Genomic DNA, 27,642 nt, shown 5'->3' with positions numbered 1-27,642 from the left:
TAGATACATTTTAAACCAGAAATATATGCTCACTTTTAGAGAGTTCTTTTATTTGCCTTATGTGATGTCACAAGAGGCACTGAAGATTTGTTTTGTTGGAGGGTGTATCATGGCTGTAGAACAATTGCAGCAACATTGCTAAGCAAAAAGGGGAAAATCTCCATTACATTATGTTTTGTATGTGGTAAATCTCAAATCAGTTGTGTTGACTCGATTGATGAGTAGTACCTTTAAGATATTATTCAAACCTTTATTTTAGTGTGAAAATTAAAAGGTTGAATCAGAGAATTTTTTCTGTACACGAATTAAAGGGAGCGGGGAAGAGGGTTAGAGTGATAATATTGTGAGCATGGGAGGCTGAGTTAATCCCAGCCGGCTGCGGTCAGGTGATCCGACTCCGAGCAGCTGTGCAGCTTCAGGATCGCTCACCATCAGACAGCGGGAGTCACCGGCGGAGAGCACACCGACTCAAACGTTACACTAGTTAGGAGACAAACGCTGCCTTCAGGAGCGTTGCTTTCACAAAACGACATGGGAGACCGAGTGGCTTTACTGCTGCTCGCTGTGTTGGCCTCGGCCATGGCTGTGGAGGTAAGGAATATTGGTCTTAAAAAGGGACATTGGAGTGTTTTTTCTTTTTCCCCGAGCATATTGTTTTGCTGCCATTTCAGACAAGCTAACACGAGTTAGCTATGGATGAGACCGGAAGCGGAATGGTTGTGCCTTTTAAAATTAAAGCTGAATGCGTTTGGAAGTAAAAAAATAAAGTTGATTACACTTAATCTCGGATTCACCAGGACATCTGATATGATTGTGGGATTAAATATAGCCTGTCCTTTATGTCCTCTAGTGTTGTACGGTTTTCTTAAACAATGTCTATTGCTTTATGGTGAAGGTTTAACCGGAAGTGGGGAACGTTTTTGGTTGGTGGGTTTTTAAAGATGTCGAAAGTGGAAAATTCACGGGAATTTCACCATCCGTGGCTATAATTGGTGTTCATAAAAAAACGTTATATAACATAAAATAGAAATCAGCATTGTGTCGTTGTTTTGTGACGTTTTTACCCGTCAAAGTCGTACGTCAAACCCCCCTTTCCGTTTGTGTTACAGCGGAAAATATGCTCCCCACTTTGTTGTTTTTGTGCTTTAAGCAGTTCCCTTACATTTCTGCGATTTAAAATGATACAAACGAGTCGTGTGTGCTACAATCATTAACACAGAGAACATAAAAAGACACGTTGAGGACATAAAATCTACGTTTTGTGCTCACTGGGCGAAATTTCCACAGCGGATAAACGCGTATTGTCTCATTTTTCCATATCCCGAGGGCTCATATTTTTAGAGTGGGTGTGTTTGTAGTTATGGGAGCATGTTTATGTCTCTAGTGGTCTCTTCTTGAAGCCTTTTCGTGTAATTCTGTTCAGATTTAAAGAAGCGAGGTCGTAACAGGGACTGTTAATTTGGGAAACAAACATTACTGACGCCCCTCGTCACGTTTCAGTTACACGGTTAGAGAATGGAGAGGTAAGATGGCGGCGGTGCACTGCACCATTTATGGAGGGTCGGGAAGCTGGGAAGCCAACAGGAGAGTTAAACATCACGTTCCCTTTCATTCACGCCTTTCTCCCCCATTATTTTAAAGTTTATTAGATTTGAACTTACATTTAACATTGCAGCGTATTTTCCCCACAGACTTGTTTCTAAATAAATCACTGCTTATACTTTTATTCCCCCCCCAACATTTTGGTATATGTGTGTGTTTATACACATGTCGTTCACATGTGAGAGAAAATAACTGTTTGGCCCAACATATTTTATTAAAGTTAAAATTATTTCAATAGGCCTACACACTCCTGGTTACGGAGTCAGTCATCAAAAGAGTAGGCTAAACCTATTTCCATTTTCTTTTCTGAATAAACACTTAATTAAAAAAAAATTCTATACATAGTTTAAAGCTCAAACAGAGACAGCTATTAGTGTGCCTTAAAACAACAATAACATTCTTTTTCAATGTATAGTAAATGACTGAAATTAAGACACAAACTGTTTACCGATTTTGATGGAACCTGCACCTTGTGTGGAAGCAATTATGGTTTTAGTCTAACAACTGTAGATAGGAAGGATCTATGATGATGCTCCTTTGTGCACATAGGATACAGCAATCTGTCACTGAAGAAACTGTACAGTTCAACAACTGCTTCATGCATTTTTTGTGATTATTTTAATGTTTAATGTACAGCTCCTAGTCAATTAAATATTTTTGTAATTCTGCACAGTTTTTAAGAAGAATAAAAGCAAAGAAGCAATCAGTTATAGCTATGAATATGAACTTAAAACCAACACATTTCTTAAGTACTTTTTTATTTTTGAGAGCAGCCAATGTTTAATGCTCATCTGAAATTTTAGGGCGACTTTTACTGATCATAGAAAGTTGGCATAATGCCTTGTCGAACTTCCACCTAAAATATGCATAGCTTCGTCATTTATTTATTACAAGACATTGCAGCTACAATTGCCCATTCGGTTGCAAATACTCCACTTTTTAATAACCGTAAATGTATAGCACGATAATGAATTCACAATTGTGGTTCAGCGGCAGCCAGAGTTCACTGTTGTCTGTGGTTATGTCTGGTTGTTACCATTAATGTTTCATAGCTGGAAGAGAATTTGTAGGAATGTGGATTCACTTTGAATCTGTTGGTGCAGAATCTATAGGATCAGACTGAATTGAATGGCTATTTCTGTAAATAAGTCTTTGTTTTGCACAGTTCGTTAAAAAGTAATTTGTCAGTCAGAGCAATATAAAGCTGAATGAAACTGCATTAAAGCTTATACATACAGGACGTGTATTTGTCATTTAATGTCTTGTACACTCGTAGCAGTTTTTTGCCATTTTGACCCATGTTTAAAGTGAAATTGGGACACTAATCTACTGTTTCCTCCTCTCAATCTTCAGTGGGTTTGGCATGAGTATGATTCATCTTTTGCTTTGTTCTTGAGAATTAATTTGAACAAGATTCAATCTGAGTTGAAAGGACATGTTGCAAGTTGTCGGGGCTTGATTCTAGCCTTCGTGATCGGGCCGCCCAAACGCACACCAACACCCTCCGCTAAACACACAACTGAAGGAAGCAGCTTTTCCTGCACAGGGAGGCTGCGCTTGCGAAGCGTGGGAGCTGGATGCCAGCCTTTGTGTTTTTGTAAGGGTTTGGGAAATGCCTCTTGGATGGGTGCACAGTCTGTTTGTGTACGTACTGCAGTCTTTCAGCCTGGGGCGGAGCAGCCTTCTCCTCTTATTAGCAGCCCTAATGCCATTATGGTTGCTGGCGCTGCCCGTGTTTCCCACTCTGGCACCTTCTCTGCTGCTCACGCTGCAGTTTTTAGGTCTAAGGAGGAATCCGGTCGACAACAACGTGTCTCGTTTAGCTGCTGAAACCTTTGCTTTCCGGTGTGCTTGCTTGAAATATATCTTTAAAGAAAATCTTTTGACTGCTTTTAGGGAATGAGTTTGAACTTTGCTTATGGTTCAGTACTCTTTCAGAATGAAATGCAACACCCAGTGCTAATGTGAGATCTCACACAAACAGGTAAAATTACCTGGTAAGCATAGAGAGGCTCTTTATTTTCTCAAGGTTTAGTTGTCAAAGAGTAAACTGTAATGTTTAGAACAAATTTTTTATTTTACTATTTATTAATTTGTTGGTGCCAACAATTTCTTACCTTGTCCTTGTTGTGGGCTTATGGAACCCTTTCCAAGGTTCTGAAATGTGGATGTTTTGGGTTTTTTTACTGCCTAAGAGAAGACTCTCCAGTAGCAGTCAGTGTTGCAATAAATCTGACAAGGCCTCTGATTCAAGACACTATTGCTACATTCCACATTAGTGTGGTTTATAGATGAGAATATTCAGCTATGTTCCTGAGAAGCATTGCTCATCTACCTCATTTGCTTTTGCTGCTCTTCTTTAAATTTCTCAATCTTTATGGTTAGAAAGCCAGAAAGTGAGACTAAAAAAACAAAAGAAAAAAAAAAAACATGAGTAACATGTTTTAAAATGTAAAGAATTTTTTTGTGTGTGTATTGAATTAATCTCTAACGAGGGAAAGAATTAGGAAGATAACTTGAGGAAACGATGGCCAACATTTTTCTCTGGGTTACAAAAAAATTAGCTTCATAAATTGTTGCTTCGTTGATTGTTTCCCTTTTTTAAAGTGTCCAATTTTCAGTTGATTGTGCAACAGAAAAATGAAAACATGAAATAATTGTTGCTGAGCAGTTATTATATTTGATTGTCACTGATTGGTTTAACATAGGAATGTGTTTTGATCTTGGCTCTGAAGCAACCTTGTTATGTCAGTATGCGCCATATGGTCAGGTTGGACAAATGTTGCTCTCCCTGCTGGATCCCTGTCATCTGTGCCATTTTTAAACTGTGTGCTCTGCTCTGTTAGTTGGCATGAACATAGTGTTTAGTGGTTTGAAGATGGCAGATTTATTTTTTTTGAACCAGTGTCGTAGGGCCCAACGGAATCCTTTTTTTTCTTTTCATTTTATTATTTTTCTACTTGTATAAGAAAAGAACATGGTGGAAAAATGACTCCAGTAATCGACAGCAAGGTGAATTTCTTGCGGTTATTTTCCCATATTCATTATTTTGACCGGTTTGATATCAAACACATATTTCTTTCTGTCCATCTGTCACTACATCCTCACCTTGGAACCATTTTGTTCCCTTTTCAAGAACTAAAGATTTGAAATGTTTTTCTGTAACCATCGTTTGCTGTAAGAACATTTGTCCACTCAGATTAATTCCGGTTTGATCAGGTATTACAATGTCTCGCATTTAATTAGAGCTGATTGGCGATCAAAACCTTGACAAATGAAAATGTTTGTACTAGCATATTTTTATGTAATAATATAGAATTGAAGGTTAAATTTGAATGTTTAGGCATTTTGGATGAATTGTGTAGCAACTCTCTCATAATTATTGAGAGAAATAAACTGTTGTGCAATGGGTAGGTAATGGAAACAAAGCGGCAATGTGTGAAGATGAAAGCAAATTGACGCTTGGTCATTGAGAGCCTTTAAAATCAGGTTTGAAACAGTAATTCTCTAATGTGTTTCAGCTTCCTGCTCCAGGAAGCACACGATTGTCAGGAAGGTCAGGCATCCCAAACCTATCCTCTGGTGCCACATTTTGGCTAACCCTTTAGCCAGCCTTGGTCCAAATGCAGCTCTCGTTTCTGTTGTCATGGTAACCAGGACGAGGCGGATGAGCCTGCATTCCTGTAGATCTGTCCATCCATATTGTCTGTTCCTTGGTATCCTTGGTCGCATTCCCTTGGTTGTGAATCTCATCGGTGTGAGTTGACTTTGTTCGCGGGTGTTGGTGGTCTCCTCACTTTGAAAGCATGTTAGGAATCCAGCAGTGCTGATTTTGCTGGTTTCAGGCCAGCTGGTGACTCAAAGGCCTGTTTTGTGCTCGGCCACATGCTCTCTGAATGAAACGGAGAGTAAACACTAGAGTTAATTTGATAATAGGAAGCCTGAAAAGGTGCAGTTCGTCTGATTTGTTCATTAGACTATTATTTGTATTTTGATGCTGCGGTAGCTTTTAATTGCTGGCTTTTTCAATCATCTCTTAGTTTGCAGAGATGATTTTTAAATTCCGATGCTGAGGTTTACTTCCACTTTATAAAGGTCAAACATCTACTTTCTTCCTCGGAAGTCTTCTCCACTTCCTCTTCGTATGGTTGATGAAATCCCCTCGGGCCAGAAGCGCTCATCGTCATGCAGCGGTTGTTTCCATCTGCACATATCGGGAGTTCACCGAGAAGTCTCTCTTTTCCTTCACAGCTGCTGAGCAAGCAGCTCTTGGTTCACAATCAGAGTAATAAGTCGAGAACCAAGTCCGCCTGACCTGTGCAGACGCAGAATACATCTAGCCTTCAGCGTATCATCAAGGACGCACGCGTTATTCACTCACAAAGCCTCCATATGAAAGCGTTTACCTCCCTCTGCTCACCGAGGCATCAAATCTGCAGCCGCCGCCGTCAGAGCGCCATTGTGTCATGTGTTGCAGTAACAGATGAGTTATTCTTCGTTGAACCGACCTTCTGTTCAGATCCAAGGCCGATAAAGTCGTGTTGAAAACGTGGATTTTCAAGCTGTTTGTGTGCAATGGAAGATGGTTTGTGTGTAAATGAGAATAATTCATAATAATCGCAGCTCCCCGCATTGCTACTCTATAGGAATGTGGTCATTATTATTAATCAGACATGATTAGAGTGTGTATGTAGTGAATTTATTGCGTTAAAATGTAAGCAGTGAGGTTTCTTCCCTTTTTTTCTGAAAAAGTAGAAAAATGAAACATAAAGTTTTCAATCCAAATAGCCATTTTTGCCCAGATAAAATTAGTCAAGAGCTGCAAAAACATGATGTATCTCAATCATCATCCTTTTTATGAATAACATACTCTTTAAAAATCTTTTTTATTGTGAAATTACAATTATTTTGTTGTTTTTTTTAAATTAGGTTTTAGAAAAAAAGAAAGAATCTTCAAAAAAAAGGGGGGGAAATAATCTTTTTGTACATTAAGACCTTCCAATATTCAAAGGAAATTTGAGCTTAAAATAGTTATTTGGTATCAGATTATGGGGAATGACAAGGAGGCCTTTCAACTCTGTGTCGTTCACAGCTAAATAACAACAAATGATGGAGAAAATCCTCGTTGCGTTTGAATACTTTTGTAGTAGGAATTCTGTGCAGATATTTATAAAAACAAAACTGCTAAAAACTTCTGAAAGTACAATGTAAATGTAGAAATATTGCTAATGTGCCACAAGAAAGGGACTGAGGAGCCACAGATGGCACTGGAGCCACAGGTTGAACACCCCTTGGTTGAGACCTACAACTCATAGGGCAAAGGTCAAAGAAGGCATGTTTTTTTTAGCAATAAAGTCGGATCTTATGCGACACCTGCTTCTGAAGCTAAAGATGTTTGAAGCCAAAAGGTTGAGAATATAAAAACTGAAATATTGTTTCAACTTGATTCATAATAAAAATACATATTTGTAATTTTGTTAAATCCTGATTTTTGTCATTTTCATTCAGTTGAAATCAGAACTACCTTCACAAACCGTCATCCAGCCTGCTGCTCCACAGAAAGCAATTTCTCACTCTGAGTTTTATTAAGACATTAGATCTTTTTTTAATAAGCATACGTAGTCTTTTTCAAAACCTCACTTCCTATTTCTCTTAAGTATTCACTCGAGTGTGTATTCCTCTGATAGCAGAAGTGATGTAATCTTTGCGTGCTTCTCCTCCCTTTTCTCCACTCATCCCAGGTTTTCAGTGTTGCTATAGCACCGTGGCCTTCCCCAGGTGACTGGACTATAATTAGGCCGCTCAATGTTAGTTCTTGTTATTTCTCCCACCCTTTTCTCCTCCTCATCATATTCCTTCAAAAGCAATGTTTTCTTATATAGAAATCCGCGTCTGTTTAAATAAATAATGGTCACTTTAAATTTTAAGATCAGATGAATATTAATCGTCTCAGCTGAAATACTTAAAATTTAGAAAATTCTAATTGAATTGTAAAAGGTGAGACATGTTTTTAAAGGTTGAGCTTTATTTATCTGAGCTGTTAAGATTAGTACAAGAAAGCGAAATAGGAATCTTGATTGTGTCCTACAGTTTGTAGATCCATTTCCTGTTTGGTTTTCCGGATGGAGGCGGACATCCGCCCTCTGTGCTACAAATAGAAATGATGAAAAACAAATCAAGTGTGTGTGTGTGGATTGTTAGAGGAAGTTACTGTGTGTGGAAAATCCCTCATGGACAGGTCTCGATAGCACCAATCTAACCTAGATGATTTGGCTATTCATGGTAAAGAGCCATGGTGAGCACATGTCTGCTAATGCACTAATAGAGTAAATTTTTCATTTAGCGCTTTTTTAACTTGTCCCATTATCTAATCTGTGTTGAAGATTTACTGATCTTTTATTTATGCTCTTATTTTGAAGTGGGTGAAGACTGTTTATTCTATAGTTTCATTTCCTTTCCTCGGTTCTCTCTTGTTTTTTTACCCTATGCCTTGGTGCAGTGCTTTAGCAGAACTAACTTTTTAGCTAGTGGTGTCTACCACTGCTAAAGAGTTTATGTGTATTTACAGTGTCTTGTTCTATACACAGGGCACATACAGTATATGTACACATAGAGCAAGCTATTACATTTTAAAATTAACAGTAAAAAGAAAACAAAAAACAAATCATGGCCCAGTTTCCTACAGTTAGCCTTTAAAAAGTCTGTATATTGATAATTGAAGAAACTTTGCAAAACACATTTTGGGCCAAAAGGCACCTCAAATGGTAACGTGAAAAAGTGATAACTGTGGTATCCTTGAAGTAATTTTGCGTTCGATAACCACAGTTGGACTGATTTACTTGGCAGAATGACTCAACTGTTGCACTTAACCTTCATTTAAGGCCTGTAAAACCCCGCATGACATCCACAAACACAGGTAACCTAGATCCGTCTCCAAAGCAAACTACCCACATGATGAAATTGTCTCCCAGGTAAGTTGGATAATAGTGTTGCCTCAGGTTGTTACGGTGATGACTCTGGGAGGTTATAACAGGCAGGTCCCTGGAGCAGAAGGTGTATCCATGCCGAGTATAATTAAGGACACCAAAGAGTCTCTCTTCGTTTTTTGTCTAGACGTTTTTAGATGTCCAGTAGTTCCAAATGTGATTCTTTACACACTTCTAATCAGATTTGAACAGATTGGCCTAAGACGCTTATTCCACTGGAATCCCTCAGGACGAAGCTTAATCGCATTAAATATAAATGGAGATCATTCTTCAATTGAACTTTGATGAAAACTTTTGAAGATAAGTAGCGGAATATGAAGAGAAGCAATCAGGAGCGGTTGAGGAAACCTTTCATCATGTCTCTTTGACCTGCTAAAGACTGAATAAGTGGCTAGATCAATACGTCTCGCAGATGGTTTGAGAAATATTGATTTAAAGAATCGCCTGGCTGGTCATGGTGCAATCTGCGTGTCTTGATCTGAAACTTCTTGGTACGTAAAAGTAGAATCAGAGCAATCCCTTTTTGTTGTTTTTTCATATTCCCACCAAATATTTATGATAAATCTTTTTCTCTCAACACCTAGTCTGTAACTAAAACGTCCAGCCTACAGTGAGGATGAGGAAAATCATTTGAAAAATCTACCCACAAGATAAGCTTCCCAAGTATCACACACATATTTGTTAGTGGTCCAGTCAAACATGGAGGGTTCTGAGCAACAGCCTGAAGTGTTTATGTGAATTTCGTGGTTTGGTCCTGTCCATTTAGATCCCACTTGTCCTAATTAACTCTGCTGTTATGCATCCTCTCAAGGAAAGTCAACAAATTAGCAAAGTGATGCATCAGCCGCCTGACCACCAGTCCTGCTAACGCTATAAACGATTGATTAATAACTCAAAAAAAAAAAAAAAAGCAGAGTAGTCGTGCTACATCCCATAACAACCCTGTCCCATCATGAATGCTCAATGTATAACAAAGTGATCCGTCTTCTGTCTGCTCGGTGCACTGATTGTGCATTAGAGTCACGTCTCGGCCAGGACAATACCGCCTCGTCTCGTTAATGGTCGGCCCTGTCGCATCGACGGCTGATTTCTATAAAAGACGTGTGGGCCACAGAGAAATTTGTGTGTCAGGTTTTTGCTCTCCGGGGAGTCTCCCCAGTGGAATGAGCGCTGCTTATAGACACCCCGCCCACACACACACTGTTTATCCCTCCCTCCAGCCGCCATCACCCCTACCCGGCTCCCTACAGCAGTCCTGGGCCACTCAGATAAGACTATGCAATTAATAGCGCTGCAGGACCAGCGCCCATCGGGGACACTTCAAAGATTGCACAAGAATACATTAAACAGTTTTGCCAGTCCACGTGGCTGCGAAGGGGTGTGTAAAAATAGATTTATTTGCCTTTGGCTTGCTTGTGTTGTAATATTTCTTTATTTCTGACACCCCCATTTAGACGTAACGGCCAATAAACCCGTCTCTGGTTTTTCGATCGCATCACTGACTGCAGTCATAAGCGTTTTCACTTGCACAAGGCAGCGCATGTTATGCAAGGCTTCAGGCAATGACTTTCAGATGGGAATATTTGGACAATTAGCGTGAAGTTGAGAAAGAGGAGGAGGAGGATGAAGAGGCAGGAAGTTGCATTCATCACATTAAATTGTACTTCTTGTTGGTCGATGAGCAGGATGTCATGTAGTCGATGTTGAGGTCATAAGCACCCAGGACAACTAAAAATAACAACAAAGACTTGGTGTTCCAGCTGTTGCATGACATCATGTTCCATGTATTTAAGACTCATTTGAGTGGGATTTGGGTCATGAATCCTGACAGCGATCCACAATGTGATTGAAGTCACTTCTAATGAAATTGCAGAGATATTTTATGCACCGAGCGTGGCGTTCTCATTATAAAGCCGTGCGGACGAAACCACTCCAGCAAATTGCACAAGTAGATCTCACTTTAATCAGTTTATTAAGCTAAACGTGATTGTTACTGTTTTACATGGTTCGATTGTTCCTTTGGGGTTTCCTTTTATTTATGGTGTATAAATAAATCTTCCAAAATGAGATTTGGCTACAGTTTTGTGTTGCTGTGTAGTTTAATGAGGCTATTGGCTGTAAAGCACCGTGAAGATTATGGAGATCTTATGGAGACGGAACACCACACCTTGCCTTGAACACAACATCTGCAAGCAAGATGATGGGAACATGATTGGGGATGCTTTCCTTTAGCCCTAAACCTACAATCAGAGCTAGAGTAGAAAGCATATTAAGTGTCAGTGGCCTTGTCATAGTCCAGGCCCAAATCCAAACAAGTCTGCATCAAACCTGGTAAATGCATGTTCATTGAGCTATTTTGATCAAGAATGTCTTCCCAGTATCCAATCCATTCCCTGATAAGAATAACGGAAATGTCAGCAAGCTGGAATGTATTATTTTTGTATGCTCCGTATTATGCATCTAAGGTTTATTTACACCATCTTCATGAGGTCATTGTCTCGCAACATTGGCCTTCTCCGTCCTAATTTATTCAGAGTCAGGTAATGGGATGGGTATCATGCCAGATTGGGAGCGAACCGGGATATTTCTCCTGAGCTGACTGCTGTCCTAATCCACAGCACCCAGATTACTGCTCCCTTCTCTGCAGGACGGCCGACTGTCAGGCTGGCAGACTTTGAGCCAGAGCTGAGATAACAACAGAAGTGGGGTGGGTGGGATGTGGCTGGTGTCTTGGTTTATGACACACAAAGCTTTGCTGCTGATGTGGTTTGGCATTTGTCTGCCTGTCATCAGAGTCCATCTGTTCTTCATTGATTTGCCTCAAGATCCAAACAATGAAGTTTCTCACCCTGTTATTATCTTTGAGTTTTTCAAAATGCTACCAGAACCTTCAAATAAGTGGATCAAAGTAGTTATTTTTTTATCAGACATGTTTTTATATTCTGATGACAGAAATCTCTGCTTTGAAAAGTCGCCGACCTCATTCCTGACCCCAAGGGCTTATTGTCCACCTCATCTGTTCTCCAATCTCTCCGTCTCTTGGCATTGTAGCCATTGTTTTCTGTTGTGTACGCTACTCTTGTCTTTTTCCTCATCGTACCCGGCCTGTGAGTTATAGGCTTGCAGCTGAGGCTTGACCGCTTTACCATCCCCTTGCTTCTCCTCGCCTCCTTTGACAGAAGAGAGGTCGAGAGGCAAAGGGCCAGAAGATGCTGATCGGTGAGGATTCGATTTGCCATCCAAATGAGGATGACCAAGAATTTTAATGTCGGCAAGCAGCTTGCCGTGTACTGATTTACCTACACATACCTCAGAGCAGAGACAAAGTTTTATCTACTTGGCCAGGTGTGTCAAGCACTCGTAATGAGGTCAAAATAAAACCGTAGACCCTTCAGACTATCTTAATTAACTGCTCTCTATTTTTAGGCTATGTTTTTTAAGCCACCAGTTTGGCTTTTCTTATCAATGAGTAAAACGTGGTGTGTATCTGTTAGCGTCACAACCTCACAGATGGTGGTGATCTGTGAGCGGCATAGCGACAGACTTCCAAATAATCCTGTGGTGGTGCAGATGGCTCTGTGTCAAGAGTAATGGCCGCCAGTGTTGAATTATCGTTTGTGTGAACAGAGAAGGGTTGTGGCCAATGGGGGATTTTACACCCTAGTGTGTGTTTGTGAGGGATTTTCTTCAGCATGCAGCTTATGTTGACCTGTAGTTGAAATATGAACTCTAAAGGCACACCCTTGACCTACAGTATGCCAGTATATCTTTATCTAACAGCTCTAAATGAATGAATTGTGTGTAATGACGGGATTATATTGATTCAGGTCGGCCATAAATGTGCCCGGCTATTCTTAATGTCTAGAGATTTATTGTATATTTAGTCAAACTTGTTTACCTCAATGCAATTCAGGTCAGGTTAGTCTGTTTTAATCCAACCCTAGTTTTGTTTGTTTGGGGAATTGAACTCTGATGCAGACCAAAGAGGCAAACTAGTCGGCCTACAAAGCTATGCTTCTGTTCAGTTGATGTTAACTCTGGTACGGTCCGAATGTATATGTGAATGCCTTGCGGACCGGATACCACTCCAATAACAGGAAGTGGGCGGTAACGCAAGGCATCGTAGGTAAATACAACCAAAACAAACACATGCGTCTCTTGCCACTCCTATTCTCTTCATTTTTCTCATGAAGAGAAAAATGACCCTCCCTTTAAGATGAACTTAGTGTCTTCTTCAGAGGTTTTCATGTTTTTTCCTTCAGTAGTTCTTGGTTCAGTATATTACCAGCAATACAAAAACAAAAAAATTAAGTGTTAGATTTTAAGATGCTCCAAGCAACTTTTGTTTGCCAGATTTGTGCGCTTATGGAAGCTGTTGGCATTTAAATTGTGTATTCAAATCTATGCTTTCCAAAAGATGGCCAACATTTCAAAAACCAGCATTTTGCTTTGAGACAAACATCTAATTTATACACAAGCGTAAAATCAAATTAATTTGATTGTGTAGACAGATTCAAACTGCAGCTTTCTATCTAAGCAAAGCAAAAATGCTTGTTATGCTGTCTGTCAGTGTCGATATATTCATTAGCCGTTCTCACTTTTTGGAAGACGGGGCCGAAGAAAAAAATTTATTCTGTGAAATGGCTTCAAAACAGTTAAGGTCCAATCAATTTGTTGTTTCTGAGCAATAAAATTGATATTGACCATCTTCCCAGCTCTCCGCTCATTGTCTTGCCGTACGACGCAGTTGCTTTGCATAGTGCAGCTGCTGTTTTCTTTAGCATTCGTCCCTTGTTTGTGTACCTGACCAGCTCTCTGTTCTGCTTTGCTCGTTTTCTTTGGTTGCAATCTGGCGAACGGAGAACATCTCCCGAGAGTGCTGTCACCCTCGGATGATGCCAGCTGTGTAAATACGACGTGCGTAAGAGCAGTACAATGAAGTTAATCTTCGCACTGGTACACCAGGTACAGTGCTGCTGGATCGATTCAGGCGTTTGAGATTTTCTTCTTTTTTTTTTTAATTGAATCCAAATCGACCAGCTATTCTCTCTGTGAAGGGACTCTATGCTCATGGCTGCTGGGAGAGAATCAAGTCTGCAGGGGAAAATATGCTATCCATCTCACAAAACAACATTTGTTTGCCTGCCAGGGCCTTCAAACCATTAACAAGATTAGGGAGCATACAATGGCAACAGTCCCTCTCCTTCCTCCCTCTGTCTCTGTCTCTTTTTTCTCCCCCCCTCCCATATTGCCTCCCATTTTGTTCTAGCTCATTTGACAGTACAATGCAGACATTCAGCGGTTTGTCTGCACCTCCTCTCTGAGGAGAATCTGCACAAAACCCTTTTTTCTTGTAGGCAGGCTGTTGAAGCTCGAACAAGCAGAGGTACAAATCATCACACAGGGATGTAAACCAACAGAGAAACGACTACAGTCGTGTCAAAGGTGGGCTTTTTGTCCCCCATAGACGATTCCTCAGACCAAAACCGACCAAAAATAGTTCATATTTTCACGAGCAATCTTTGTTTTTCATTTTCAAACTTCACTGCCAAACTGAAAATGCTGCAAAGAAAAAGAAAACACAAGAAACTCCATGATGATCCTCGCATCACAATTCCTTTCCTTTCCCCATTTGAAGATTTTAATCCCATCACAGCTGCGTTTCAGATACCAGCACTCATTCAGTTTCTCACAAGATTTTAGATCTCATGACATTTTCTCTGTACGCTCTACCTCAGGTTCCCGCGGACGTTTCCATGGGTCTGCTGGCCGAGCCCCAGGTGGCGATGTTTTGCGGTAAACTCAACATGCACATCAACGTGCAGAGCGGCAAGTGGGAGCCCGACCCCTCCGGCAGGAAGAGCTGCATCGGTACCAAGGAGGGCATCTTGGAGTACTGCCAGGAGGTAAATTGTCTCTGAAAGTTTACAGTAGCTCTTTAGGAGAGGTTTGGTTTTTCTTGTCAATGAGTAAAAATAATTTTTTACAAGCTATCGGTGCAATGTTTTGTGATTTCACTTCATTAATTCATAGCATGTTATGTCTCAAGATATCTTGCAAGTGGTCCAGTTAAAAAGAATCTAATTTAGTCAAAAAGTTACATGTTAGGTCCTAGTAAGTCAGTTCAATCATGGTATTTTATGCCACAGCAATGTAATTTTCAATCAGTCATTAAATCCAATTTGGTAAAAAGTGTTCTAAGAAGAGGAAGTGATTGAACAGGATGGAGTTTGATTTAAATAAAAAAGAGAAAACAAACATGAGACAAGAATTGGCTTTTTTGTTCCAAAGTTTGTGGCCACAACAGCATCAGCAGTGGCGTCGTCGAGGAAAGAGACACGAGTAAAACAGACGTAAAATGGAGAGCACACAGAGTTGAGCACAACAACATATATTCATCAGTGGCTTTGTCCAAGAAAGACACTGCTAACCTCCATAACACTGAACTGATATTACTCTCTATGGAAATGAGAATAATACAGCAATGTAGTCGTCAATGGCTTTGTGGAAGAAAGAAATACAACTAAAGACTGAAGGCCTGAACCCAGAGAAATTCCTGTTGGAATGGAAAACAGTGTCCCCATTGCTAACGGCAACAATGGCCTCAACCGTTGCTTTATTGAAGGAAAATCCAGAGAACTCAGGAATGGGACACAGCTAAACACAACTCTGACCTTTTAGATTACTTATTAAAAAGAAAACAAGAATGTCTTCTAGGAAAAAGACATCACTAAAGACAGAAGCTCTGAGCTAGCCGATGTTCCTCTCTGATTGAAAACTGTACATTTCAAAACATAGCATTTGTTATATTTTAGTTTTTTTAGTCTCTGCTGTAGAATACCATCACCAGACACAATTAATAACAGTGATAATTTATATCATATAATAGTGTATTGAAACTGTTTTTGTTAGTCCATTTGTAGTGTTCTTATCTCAGAACTGTGCTACTGAAAAAGTTTGAAAATGCTTGAATTTCACTTTGGAAAAACACACAAATCCTGCTCTTTAGAAAGATTACACCTTGTGGAAGCTGATCTGGAGCTATTATATTATTTTGGTGTTTGTTTTTCTTGCCAACAAAATCCCAAATTTCTCTGGGTGACATGGTTGCCAAAATACTCTAATTACAAGCTGACTGTTTCTGGGAAAATTAAGTTGCATGGATATAAGCACCTTGTTGATTGGGCAAAGAGAGGACAATCAAACCAAGAAGCTCAACGTAATGCAGCGTGCTTCAAAGTATACACTATAAATCACAGATCTAGTATGTTGCGTTGATCTGGAGAAATTTATGACAGAGGGGAAAATTACCCTATCCTTTAATCATCACAGAGGTGGGCTGTAATGTTGTCTACAGGTGTATCCAGAACTCCAGATCACCAACGTAGTGGAAGCCAACCAGCCAGTCAGCATCCAGAACTGGTGCAAGAAGGGACGCAACCAGTGCCGCAGCCATATGCACATAGTGGTGCCCTATCGCTGCCTGGGTAAATCCACCATGTTTTCTGGCTGTTTACGTTTTCAAAAGTGCCAGTTTTTTTCCTATTTGATTAAAAAAAAAAAAAAAAAAAAAGTTTCCGTATGGTTTCTGAGTTTGTTCTGTTTTCAGTGGGAGAATTTGTGAGCGACGCCCTGCTGGTTCCTGACAAGTGCAAATTCCTCCACCAGGAGCGGATGGATAAATGCGAGAGCCACCTGCACTGGCACACCGTAGCCAAGGAGGTGAGGACCTGTTTCTTTTTTTTTTTTCCTCGCCGCTTCTCTTTGACGTATTTATCACCGTTTATGACCTACTCCGTGTCCATGACCATGCAGAACTGTGGAGACCGCACCATGAATCTCCATGACTACGGGATGCTGCTGCCCTGCGGGATCGACCGCTTCAGAGGAGTGGAATTTGTCTGCTGCCCCAGCGAGGCGGAGAGGGGCGCGGACAGCGTAGAGCAGGATTCTGACGATTCTGACGTCTGGTGGGGCGGCGTGGAGACGGACTACGCCGACAACAGGTGGGCACAGATTAGGGGCGAGGCTGCTAGGAATAGTGAAGTGATGCATCAGAAACTGCCTCATTCAGGCGTAGCATTTCCACAAGGACGGATATTACATCTTTGAAAGGAAACGGCTGCCATGACCCTCCCTCACTTCCTCAATTATTCTTCCTCAAATCATTTGACAAATGTCTGCCAGGCTTCAAACACAATTTGAGTTGAGCGTTGAATTAGTTTTAGTTTCCTCCTTTTCAACTTCCTTCCTTCCTTCAAAACAGTTTTTTTCCTTCATTTGTTCCTTCTTTTCTTCTTTCCTCCTTCCTTTCTTCCTTTAGTTCTTTCCTTCAAACTTTCTTTCTTTCTCTTCTTTCTTTCCTTCCTTCCTTCTTTAGTCTCTTCCTTCTTTCCTTTCAACTCCCTTTCCATTCACCTTCTTTCCTCCTTTCCACCTTCTTTTCCTTTTTTCCTCCCTCCATTCGTTCCTTCCTCCCATCCTGCTTTCCTTCATTCCCTTCTACCTCCTTTCTCTCCTTCTTTCTTTCCTATTTCCTTTTTTCCAGTTTCCTTGTTCAATATCCACCACATACTGATGATGAACTTGAGTATTAGAATACAGCAGCAGGGAAGATTTCTGGGAATTGGACTTGGTAGAAGTGTGTAGCTGTTTTAGGATCAGTGTGTGTGAACCTGGTCTTCTCTCTGTCCTTTGTGTTCCTCCTTCATGCCCTCGTGTCTCTCAGCATGGTGCGGGAGCCGGAGCCAGCAGAGCAGCAAGAGGAAACCAAACCATCTGTGGTGGAGGAGGACGAGGACAAGCCGGAGGAGGAGGGTGACGACGACGAAGAGGAGGATGAGGAGGAGGAGGATGATCAGTTGGACAACGACCAGGACGGAGACGGAGAGGAGGACGAGGAGGTGGTGGACGAGGAGGATGACGATGATGAGGACGATGGCGTCATCATCGACGCGCTTGACGACGCCGACGAGCCCACCACTAACGTCGCCATGACGACCACCACCACCACAACCACGGAGTCTGTGGAGGAAGTTGTCAAAGGTAAGAGGGGGTGTAAACTTTTAAAATCCTAAACCCAGCCGTCGCGTTCAGGCCCACACTTTTTCTCCACCATATTTTCTGTACATATTGGCGTATTTTGCCTAAATGATAAGTGTGTGTGTGTATGTGTCCTCCAAGATGTGTGCTGGGCCAATGCTGAGACTGGCCCATGCCGGGCCATGCTGCCCCGCTGGTACTTTGACCGCCAGGATGGCCGCTGTGTTCAGTTTATCTACGGTGGCTGCGGAGGCAACAGGAATAACTTTGATTCAGAGGAGTACTGCCTGGCTGTCTGCAGCAGCGTCAGTAAGTCCTGCCCACGGCAGCGAGCCAGCCTTAACCAGCCAATCAGATCTCTCTCTAACTCCCCGGTTTCCTCCTTGGTGTGTTTTTTGCCTCCAGACGTATATTCCTGTCTAACATGTAATTATTCCTCTATATTCGAAGCTTCCCCCCCCTCTACTTTCCCTCCTTTTTTTTGCTTTCTGACACCAGTGTGAATGTTGCTACATGGGCAATTCTTTACAAGTGGGTCAGAGTGTTTGAACATTTCCACTTAGTTTAGAAGTGACTAAGTCCAGACTATGGAGGGATGAAACACGTTTGGAGTGGAGATAAAATCTCTGCACACACCTGTTAAAATGCCAAACTTTCTACTTTATAGAAGTTTTCCAAATCCACTAGATTATTCAGACATCTCTTATCAAGATGTCTGGATCTGGATAAGAGATTTTTTTTGTCAGATTTAGTTTTGTACTCAATTTTCTCAGCTTTTCTTGCAGACTCCTGGGCGAAGCATTCTGTTCCACATTAACAAAAACAATAATTACATTGAAGGTGTACATTTCCTAGAATATTGTTCCAGAGGGCAAAAGTTATTTAGAAAAAATCTGCCGTTATACAAAAATAAACTGTAACATATGACATTGTAATGTAGTTTTTTTTTAATACTGAAAACTAGAATTTCCTCAAGTTTAATTTGAAAAACCAGTAAATAAAAAGAAAACCAGTCAACTACAAAAAGCTTATTCTAAAATAAATCTTTACAATCTAACGGGAGAATAATTTAAAACCTGCAGCTGTCGTCATTTAACCTCCATTTTTCTCATAACGGCGGCTTTTACAATGCGCCCGTCTCCTGTATATTAACTCAGCGTCAATATGAGCTGTGAAATAACCCGGGCAGACATTATTTTCGCAATAAGCCACGCTTCAGCGCCCATCGTCCTTTATGTGCGTGACATGTTGCAGGCTGGGCTGCTGGTTCCCCTGGTTTATTCATTCACTTCACAATTCGATTTTGTTTGTGTAAAATGAGTCGGAATCCGAACCTGCGTTCGACATGCTAATGCCGTATTAGCATGTGTGATAAATCAACAAGTTTTATTCTCTAACGCACATAAATCAGTTAAAGTAAAAGCCATGTCAGTGTTTGTTTGCAATTGTTTTGTGAGTCCAGGTAATGGAAGATGTTTCAAAAGCACTCAATTGCTCAACATTTTATGTTTAAACTTAAAAGTGTTTCATTGAGATTTAGTGTGACGCATAATTGATGCATTGTTTTTCTAAGATTTTTTTTTTTTTTTGGACAAAAATCTGAACAATTAACTTGGTTAACTTTCAAGTCTACATTTAGCACCACTCTATCCCAATACAAAACATCAACAACATCTTCATATTTAAGGTTCTGTAAAATGTTTGAAGCTGAGAAAGCCCCGCGCTAGGGGCAGCGAGTCACGTCCTTCTGGTGTTTTTGTGCAGTCACGCTCTCGTTAGACGTGACCGATTTCACATGACGTGCGACCTTCACGCCTGCGCTCGCGTAGCGCTTCGAAAGCGCACTTGATGAATGATCAACTTTCCTCTGATTAAACTTTTAACGCCGTAGTGCCGTCCGATTTACTCCCAGATGAATTCACGTCAGGAGTTTCGCCAGGAAAGCTCCAACATGGTCTGGGTGAAGTTATGATTGTAAGAGGTTTTGTCTCTTTTCTTCAATGCATTATGGCTCATCTAATGCATTTACGCACTGTTTGAAGGTCCTGGCTTCCAGCTACACAACTGTTTTTTTCTTTTCTCTGCTGTCAATAACCTCATTAACCCTTCTCTGGACGTTGTGATCCCATTCCTGCCGCTCTCTGAAACATCTCCTCACCAACGGGATTTCTTTTCCTCTCCTCCTTCTTTTTTTTTTTTTTTAAATCGTGTCGCAGTTCCCACAGCAAAGCCCAGCTCCCCCGACGCGGTGGACAACTACCTAGAGACGCCTGCCGACGAGAACGAGCACGCCCACTTCCAGAAAGCAAAGGAGAGTCTGGAAGCGAAGCACCGCGAGAGGATGTCCCAGGCAAGAAACAAACCAACGTGTTTGAAAACCGACTGATGCATTTCTGCTTCAATCTCCTTCCTTCACCTGGAGACAGCTCCAGTTTGTAAAGTAGCATTCTGTAGAGAAGCTGACGTTTTTTTAAATGTAGTTATAACAACAAATCTGGGTTTTCAGGGTTTTTTTCATGGAGTATTTGCATGGAATTGAATAGAATGACACTAAAAGTACCAGTAATATTCTTTTGGAACTATTTTCTGGTAATTAGGTTGGAAACTATATGTTTTCTCTGCATCATTTTTTGCAGATAAAAATAAATTGTTTTAAACTCCAAAAATTGAAATAAATTTGTGTCCAAGTTGTCTTTTCCAAATGCAATGTAACATTAGCGACTCTAAGCGAGTTTTACTTGGCTTCCATAAATCCACTGTGATGTTTTCAACCCATTTTGAAAATTTGTTGAAAAAGACAGAGAACTCTGCACTTCGTCTCTGAAAAGCAGCAATATGTGAAGCGATGTTCTGCCGGGACCGGACGAAAATAAAAATCAGCTCGCCAGACTTAATAAATGTTTTCCTTCCTGTGTTTGCGCTCAGGTGATGAGGGAGTGGGAGGAGGCCGAGAGGGAAGCCAAGAATCTTCCACGTGCCGACAAGAAAGCTGTGATTCACGTAAGACCAACATGGAAGCACACATTGGAACATGTTTTTTTTTTGTTTCAGTCGTTTTTCAGTACTGATGGGATTTTTGTGTCGCTGCAGCGTTTCCAAGAGAAGGTGGAGGCTCTGGAGCAGGAGGCGGCCAGCGAGCGCCAGCAGCTGGTGGAGACCCACATGGCCCGGGTGGAGGCTCTGCTCAACGACCGGCGCCGCCTGGCTCTGGAGAGCTACCTGACGGCTCTGCAGCAGGACCCACCCAGGGTGAGCGGCACCGACTGCTCTCCGTTTCAGAGGATTTCACATCAAAACCTCTCCACTGATGTTTTCTTTTGAAGGTTCCCCGCCGCATGAATAATTCTCGCCGCCTCATTGTCTTTCACAGCCCCGTCACGTCTTCAGCCTGCTGAAGAAGTACGTCCGCGCCGAGCAGAAGGACAGGCAGCACACCCTCAAACACTTTGAACACATCCGCATGGTGGACCCCAAAAAGGCTGCTCAGATCAGGCCTCAGGTACAGACGCACTGCTTCCTTCTGCCTTAAAAAGTCTGAAATTCATCTGTCTAAAATTGAAATATCTTAAATTAATTTTAAAAAGTACGTTGTCAATCACGGGTCTTAAATTTTGTCTTTACAGGACAATTTAATCTCCTATATTTAGTTTTGGGTTTTTTTTTCTTTTCTTGGGACTTTTCTGTCAGGCAAAAGTTTGAGTCACACTCAGACATCTTCATTGCGTGTGACTCGAGACGGTTGAGGCTACAGCTAACTGCTAACATGCCCTTGGGTAGACCAGCTACCCTAGCAAGAGTAGCTAGTTAGCAAGGGTTTAACAGTGAATTGGTGGTAGTTAGCTGAGTATTTTTTGCTAGCTAGTTAACAAGGGTATGTTAGATATGATATTTTAGCTTGCTAGCTAAGATACTTAGTACTTATTTAGCTAGCTAAACTATGTACTCAATACTTATTTTAGCTAGCTGCATAAGTGCTAGCTAGCTAATTGGTGGATAAGTGCAAATTTATTGCTGGTTACCTGGATGAAGTTTGTACATTTCTCTGGAGTCACTGGTCCTAAACTGGTTTAAAATCATAATAGACTAAAAGTCTTAAATTTAAGTTGGTTAAACCTGCAGAAACTCTGTTGGGTTTTGTTGCATCTTAAAATGGAAATTCCCCCGTTTCTCACAGTCTGCCTGTACTTTTGTGCTACAGGTGCTTACTCATCTGCGTGTAATTGAGGAACGTATGAACCAGTCTCTGGGCCTTCTCTACAAAGTCCCTGGTGTTGCCGACGACATCCAAGACCAAGTTGGTAAGTTTTTACTCCCACAGCATCCTGCTGCCACCACCGTGTGTCACTGGGGCGATTGTGAGTTCTTCTACACGAACCATATTGTAGTTTTTCGGTTTTCTTGGGGTTGTTCTGTCATAACATCCAGATGAAATAAACATTTAGCAGCAAATAAACTTTTATTTAAGGCGTTATAAATCCAGAAAAAGTTTCATAGCCACCGAAATGTTTGGATTTGGCTGCTTCAGCAGAAATGATCACGAACATTTTAATCATTCCAAACCATTTCTTGCAGCTTTGGATATAAATCTCTTATACTCTTTGTGGCTGCTGACCTAAATGGGAGGCGGATACTGTGAAAAGCTCAATGCCTTGATTGTGTTACGGGTAACAGATTAAATGCTCTGAATTCCAGTCCGCAGAAATGTTTTTTTTTTCTTCTTTTTCTCCTCCCCCTACCGATAAGGACATTGGAGCCGTTTGGCCTAATTCTTCTGTTCAGACTCAAATGAAACTGTTCGCTGGAAAGATAAATCCTCTCCCTCTCACCGCTGCAGTCGCAAGGTTGTGTCTGTCACATTCTGCGCTGCCCAGTGGAGCGCACCACAGATGAAACGAATACCATTTAAAAGTCTGCCCATCTGTTTTGGAATAAATGACAAATAGAGCACCAATTTAGACGTATTTATTTTGCAGAGCTCCTGCAGAGGGAGCAGGCCGAGATGGCCCAGCAGCTGGCCAACCTGCAGACCGACGCCAGGGTGAGCTACGGGAACGACGCCCTGATGCCAGACCAGGAATTCGGAGATGGCCAGACTGACCCGCTGCCCCAGGAGGACACCCTGGGAGGAGTCGGCTTCATCCACCCCGAGAGCTTCAACCAGCAGAACACAGAGAACCAGGGTGCTTATTTAAAAATAAATAAATAAAACTGTTATTGGGTTAAAAAAAACACTGAAGCAAAACATGAGCTCAGTTATTGATACATTTTAAAACACAGATTTGCTGGTAAAGATGTGCAAGACTAAATATAGCTTATTGCCAAAATGAAAACAAGGCGACAAGCAAAATCACAGCTGCCTAAAAGCAATCTCTTATTTTGCATGTTACTTTCAAGCTCCAGACCATCCTTCCAGTTTCTTCAGTGTTTTTCTAATTAACTTTGCAGCCACCACACAGAAGTGATCTTATATTACTGTTCAACTTTCCACCTTAAATCATATATTATATGCATCAATTGCCCCAAACACTCTTCACGTTGCTTCGACTCCCTTTAACTGTAGTATTTACTTCCCCCAGAAGGGGGCGTGGCTGTTTGTGGGAGAAAGTGCTAAGTTTTCTTGCACATTTTTACCAATGAGACCAATAATGTTGCCACCAGTCTTTTGTCCAAAGAAACACAGATAGGATTTCTTGTGTGTTCCTGCACCCTCTGGTGGTAATAAGAGCCTTTGTATGTCTACATAGTTGCTATTTATAAAACCAAACTCGAATCATAAAAAGTGATTTAATTATAGATGTAGTCTAATGGGGTCTAGTTTCTCTGCTCCACCAGGACAAAGAGCAGCACTATTCTTAACAAGAGACCTTTGAAAAGGTTAATTAACCTGCCAGCAGTCTTTTATGAGGAAATGTTACTGTGTTCATAGTTGGGAAAATAGCCTCAATAATTGGTTGAAACTTGAAATAAATTAAAAATGTAATGGATCGTACCGTTTCTTCCTGCTAGTGACCGGAGTCAAGATGGACGCCGTCCCCGAGATGCGGATGGAGACAGAGGACAGACAGAGCACTGAATATGAAGTCCACCACCAGAAACTGGTAAAGCACATCTCCACCTTGTCCGCCTGGTAAACTCTCAAGGTTGTCACCATGGAGACGAGTAGACGACCGTAATAATGCTTGCGTCACACTTTCTCCACCGGCCTCTGATCGGTGGGAGGTTTGCTGCCGTCTTCGGCGACGTTTTTTCCCGCTCTGCCCCGAAGCCGCTCCACTGAAGATTATAGAAACGTTTCTGCTCTCCATCTTTAATCTCCTCAATCCATTTTCTGCCCAAATCCACGCACCTCACTGCTCTCACCTAAAGGCTGTAATCCCACAATCCCTGCATGTTATTAACGCCGCATTTCATGCATGCACCAGGAGCAGCCTGAGCAAAGTCACTTTTTATTAGATTATCTGTCATTTATTGGTTTCTCTTAGATTTTTCTTATAAAGCTGCCTTTAAAGAAAAGAAGAACAATTTTCTTTCTTCCTGGAGACATACTGAAAATAACAGAGCGCTGTAATCCTGTTTTGTTGTTGCCGAATGCATGTAGTGCATAGTGTGGGAGTCACCTGGCCGCCGCAGGAAGGAAATGAATTTTTCATCCCAAGTTGTCCAACTCTGCAGCACAATTTCACCCTAATGTCCAGAGATGTAATGACAAACATCAGACACGCTGCAAATAACCCACTCGGGTCATTTAACTCCAGTCTTGTGTTTGCGACCTGACCACCGTTTGTCCTTGACCTCCCGCAGGTCTTCTTCGCCGAGGACGTCAGCTCCAACAAGGGCGCCATAATCGGGCTCATGGTGGGAGGCGTGGTCATAGCAACGGTGATCGTCATCACCCTGGTGATGCTGAGGAAGAAGCAGTACACTTCCATCCACCACGGAGTCATTGAGGTGAGAAACGCGATGTGTGTGTGTGTGTGCGTGTAGGGGTGTGTGTGTAGCATTACAAGTAAAATGTCAGTGTATTTTTGTCCAATGACACAACATAAGGCAGGTTGTAGTCATGTAGTTCTAATCTGATTAAGATAAAAATGGAAAATATACAGTAGAATCTGTTTAGTAAACAGTTCTGGTGTAGACTGGAAAAGCCTGAAAAAAAGCAAACCCCAGAAAAATAAAAGGCATTTTTTAAATTTTTTAACATCTCAAAACACAACACTTGAACTCAAATTAATATATTTTCTTTGCTTATTTGTTGATGTTTGCTTCTTTTGCCAGCGGGTTTTACATTGGTTTCAATTCCAAAACAAAATCCCTGAAAGTCCGTTCTTCCATTCTGTGATTCCAAGCAGTCATCAAACCGTCTGGATTTGGATAATCCTGTCCAGATTTTTCCAAGTATTTTAGATTTTCATCAATCTAAGTCTGACCTGATGTATATATTAAAAAAAAAAACTTTGAAACAGCCCGTTATCACTTCAGAAACCCTTTTTTTTTTTTTTCAAATGGAAAACTTTGAAAAGCAAACGGATTAATGCCTCTGCTACGTTTAATTTTCTGGTTTCATGTTTCTAATTGGTCGCATTCATCTTTCCTGAAATTTCATTAGCGCTTCGATTTAAAACATGAATCACCGATTTGTTTTTGTTCATTTGTCTTCGAGACGAGTGGCTCCTGAAATGACAGAACGTGTCGGTTTTCTCTCCCATATGGACCTCCACCACATGACATGTGTAACCTCCCACCCCCACCCCTCTTGGCTGCCCTCCAGGTGGATGCTGCCGTCACCCCCGAGGAGCGCCACCTGTCCAAGATGCAGCAGAATGGCTACGAGAACCCCACCTACAAGTTCTTTGAGCAGATGCAGAACTGAGGCGACAAATAAAAAAAAGAAATAAACACACACACACTCATAAACACACCATCACCTCCCCCCGCCTCTCCTCCTGTTTCATACCACTTCCTTCACTTTATTGCAGCAAGACGCCTTTTTCTCTTTCTTTTTTGTTTAATTAAATTAAATTGTAGAAGTTGCTGCGTCTCGGCCGTAAGCGGGAGGGGGAAAGGCAAAAAAAAAGAAAAGAAAAAAAAGCACACTTTCTCCGTTTAGTTTCGGGGCGGCACGTCTCTAAAAACAAAATGATTTCATCCTCCTGGAGAACAAGTGAGTGTCCCCCTCTCTTTCCTGTCTCCTCCCTCCATCCTCCCCTCCTTCCACGCAACAGCTGGGCTGTGTGAAGCCGCCCCGGGCTCCGAAGGGACAACACGGCGACCACGTTGACGACGGCTGTAGTAAATGTTGGAGCTGTTTTTACTTTGTCGTTTCCACTTTTCTTTTTTGAAAAAAGATCGAAAACGGTAAAAAAAAAAAAAAAAGTAAACTGATGTAAAGTCATTTTTTTAAAATTGCGTGTAATGTTGCTGAAGTAATAATGCTGAAGTCTTAGCTGTTTATGTAGTGTGCATGACAACAGGATTTGGAGTAAGGAAAAAAAAAAAACAACACAAAACCGGATCTTGACGCTGCTCTCTCTGGAGATCCTTCCTCACTCAGATTGTCATTCTAGCAAGATTGTACATTTAGTATCCAATCGTGATCACGTGACCATCCAGACGAGAACGAAAAATATCTAGAAACCTAGAGGAACTGGCTCTGCTTTTTCATATCATGTGATTTTAGTTTTCCTCTTTTCTTAATTTTTTTTTGAAGTTAGAAGTTCTGAGCTCCTCCCGTTCCTGAGGCTGGAGGGCAAGAAGGAGATTCATCTCTGTAAATTTTCACCCATCGAAGTATATCGTCCAGAATCCTTACGTGTACCGACGTTCTGAACGCTGCAAAAACAAAACCCTACTAAGTGTTTTTGCTCTTTTTTTTTTTTTATTGTTTAGTACACTTGAAATGAGAAAACTAAATCACAAGCAAATTTTCAGCAAGAAGTGTTTAATTCAATTAAAAATGGCAGATTGTTCCATTTATAACTAGTACTTTATCAATAGTTAGGCCTTATTTACTTAAAATAAGCTCCTATATCGTGCTGAAAAGTTACTCGTAACTTAGTTTTTTAGAAATTAGAGCAAAAAAACTTGAGATTTTGTGTTTTTGCGGCGGAGTTACTCCTGATCTCGTTCTTGTTTGTGTGACGGTTGAGAGAAGCAGGTTGGGATGGTTTCCATGGTTCCTACACAGTCTGGACGGAAAAATATCTGTATTTCTACACCTTAACCCTTTCTGCCATCCTCCCAGTTTCTCGTTCTTTTTTTTTTCTTCTTTTTTTTGCAGATGCAATATTTTCCACTCACCCACTGTTGGATATTTATCATAGAGTTCTGGTGAACTTGTGTATTTTATATTTTTTAAAGTGGAAACAAAATACTGGGGAGTCTGGAAATGACTATGAAATCGGTGTAGGAACCCTTTCAGTCGCGTTTTCCTCCATTTGTAAGCCAATGCCGTCTCATTATTCCTTTAGTTTTGCTTCAGGAGTGCTAAGAGGTAGAAAAGGAGGAGGAGGAAGAGGAGAGGAAATGACTTGCAGTTTCGGATGGATAACCAGGCAGTCTGTGTATATAATGGATTTTTCACTTCCCGCTGCACCTCCCTTCCCTTCCTCGCCTTTTCTTTTTCCTCCCGGCGTTGCTGCTCACCTCTCTGCCATCAGCTCAGACGCTGACACACAGATATCGATGTTTTCACCGCAGAGAACCAACAGCCAAGTTGGAGGAGAGCGTAAAGTACATGGAACCTCTCACACGTGTTCATAGATCCCATGACGAATGAAGCAACTGAGTGAAATGTATATTTTAGGGATGCTGCTGGGTGAGTTTGTTGTTTCAGAGGGTGCGCCATAGAGTAGTAGAAGAAGAAGCAGGATTTTATTATTTTTTTCTTTCTGTGGGGTATATGTTTGTTTTTTTTTTCCACTGTGTAATATTGTGCAGGCCATTTGCATCGACTGGGAAAATGCTTTCTACACTGTATTCCATAATAAAGTTTTGAATGTACATAAAAATAAAA

General features: G+C 41.2%; 1 protein-coding gene across 2 annotated transcripts; it reads left to right on the top strand.

The window, feature by feature from the left end:
- The first annotated feature begins 395 nt into the window (after positions 1–395).
- appa (amyloid beta (A4) precursor protein a) lies at positions 396–27,642 on the top strand. 2 transcript variants are annotated; one of them, XM_032556455.1, is made up of 16 exons: positions 396–591; positions 14,327–14,494; positions 15,946–16,075; positions 16,198–16,310; positions 16,404–16,594; positions 17,317–17,633; positions 17,772–17,939; positions 19,847–19,980; positions 20,556–20,630; positions 20,721–20,879; positions 21,001–21,129; positions 21,829–21,928; positions 22,604–22,810; positions 23,637–23,728; positions 24,432–24,578; positions 25,399–27,642. In XM_032556455.1, exons 1-16 carry the CDS (start codon positions 532–534, stop codon positions 25,498–25,500), a joined length of 2,292 nt encoding a protein of 763 aa, XP_032412346.1. In that variant the 5' UTR covers positions 396–531; the 3' UTR covers positions 25,501–27,642. The 2 variants fall into 2 exon arrangements, with proteins under 2 accessions (XP_032412346.1, XP_032412347.1); XM_032556456.1 differs by lacking the exon at positions 17,772–17,939.

The sequence above is a fragment of the Xiphophorus hellerii genome, chromosome 24, assembly GCF_003331165.1.
Source record: "Xiphophorus hellerii strain 12219 chromosome 24, Xiphophorus_hellerii-4.1, whole genome shotgun sequence".
Classification (NCBI taxonomy): Eukaryota; Metazoa; Chordata; class Actinopteri; order Cyprinodontiformes; family Poeciliidae; genus Xiphophorus; species Xiphophorus hellerii.
Note: the sequence above shows the minus strand (reverse complement) of the source record. Positions and strands in the feature narration are given on the sequence as shown.

Excerpts from the sequence above, each read along its gene's own strand:
- appa (XM_032556455.1), top strand. The coding sequence starts at position 532 with ATGGGAGACCGAGTGGCTTTACTGCTGCTCGCTGTGTTGGCCTCGGCC. Across the intron at positions 16,311-16,403 it reads GGCACACCGTAGCCAAGGAG|AACTGTGGAGACCGCACCAT; the intron begins GTGAGGACCTGT and ends ATGACCATGCAG. Across the intron at positions 17,634-17,771 it reads TGTGGAGGAAGTTGTCAAAG|ATGTGTGCTGGGCCAATGCT; the intron begins GTAAGAGGGGGT and ends GTGTCCTCCAAG.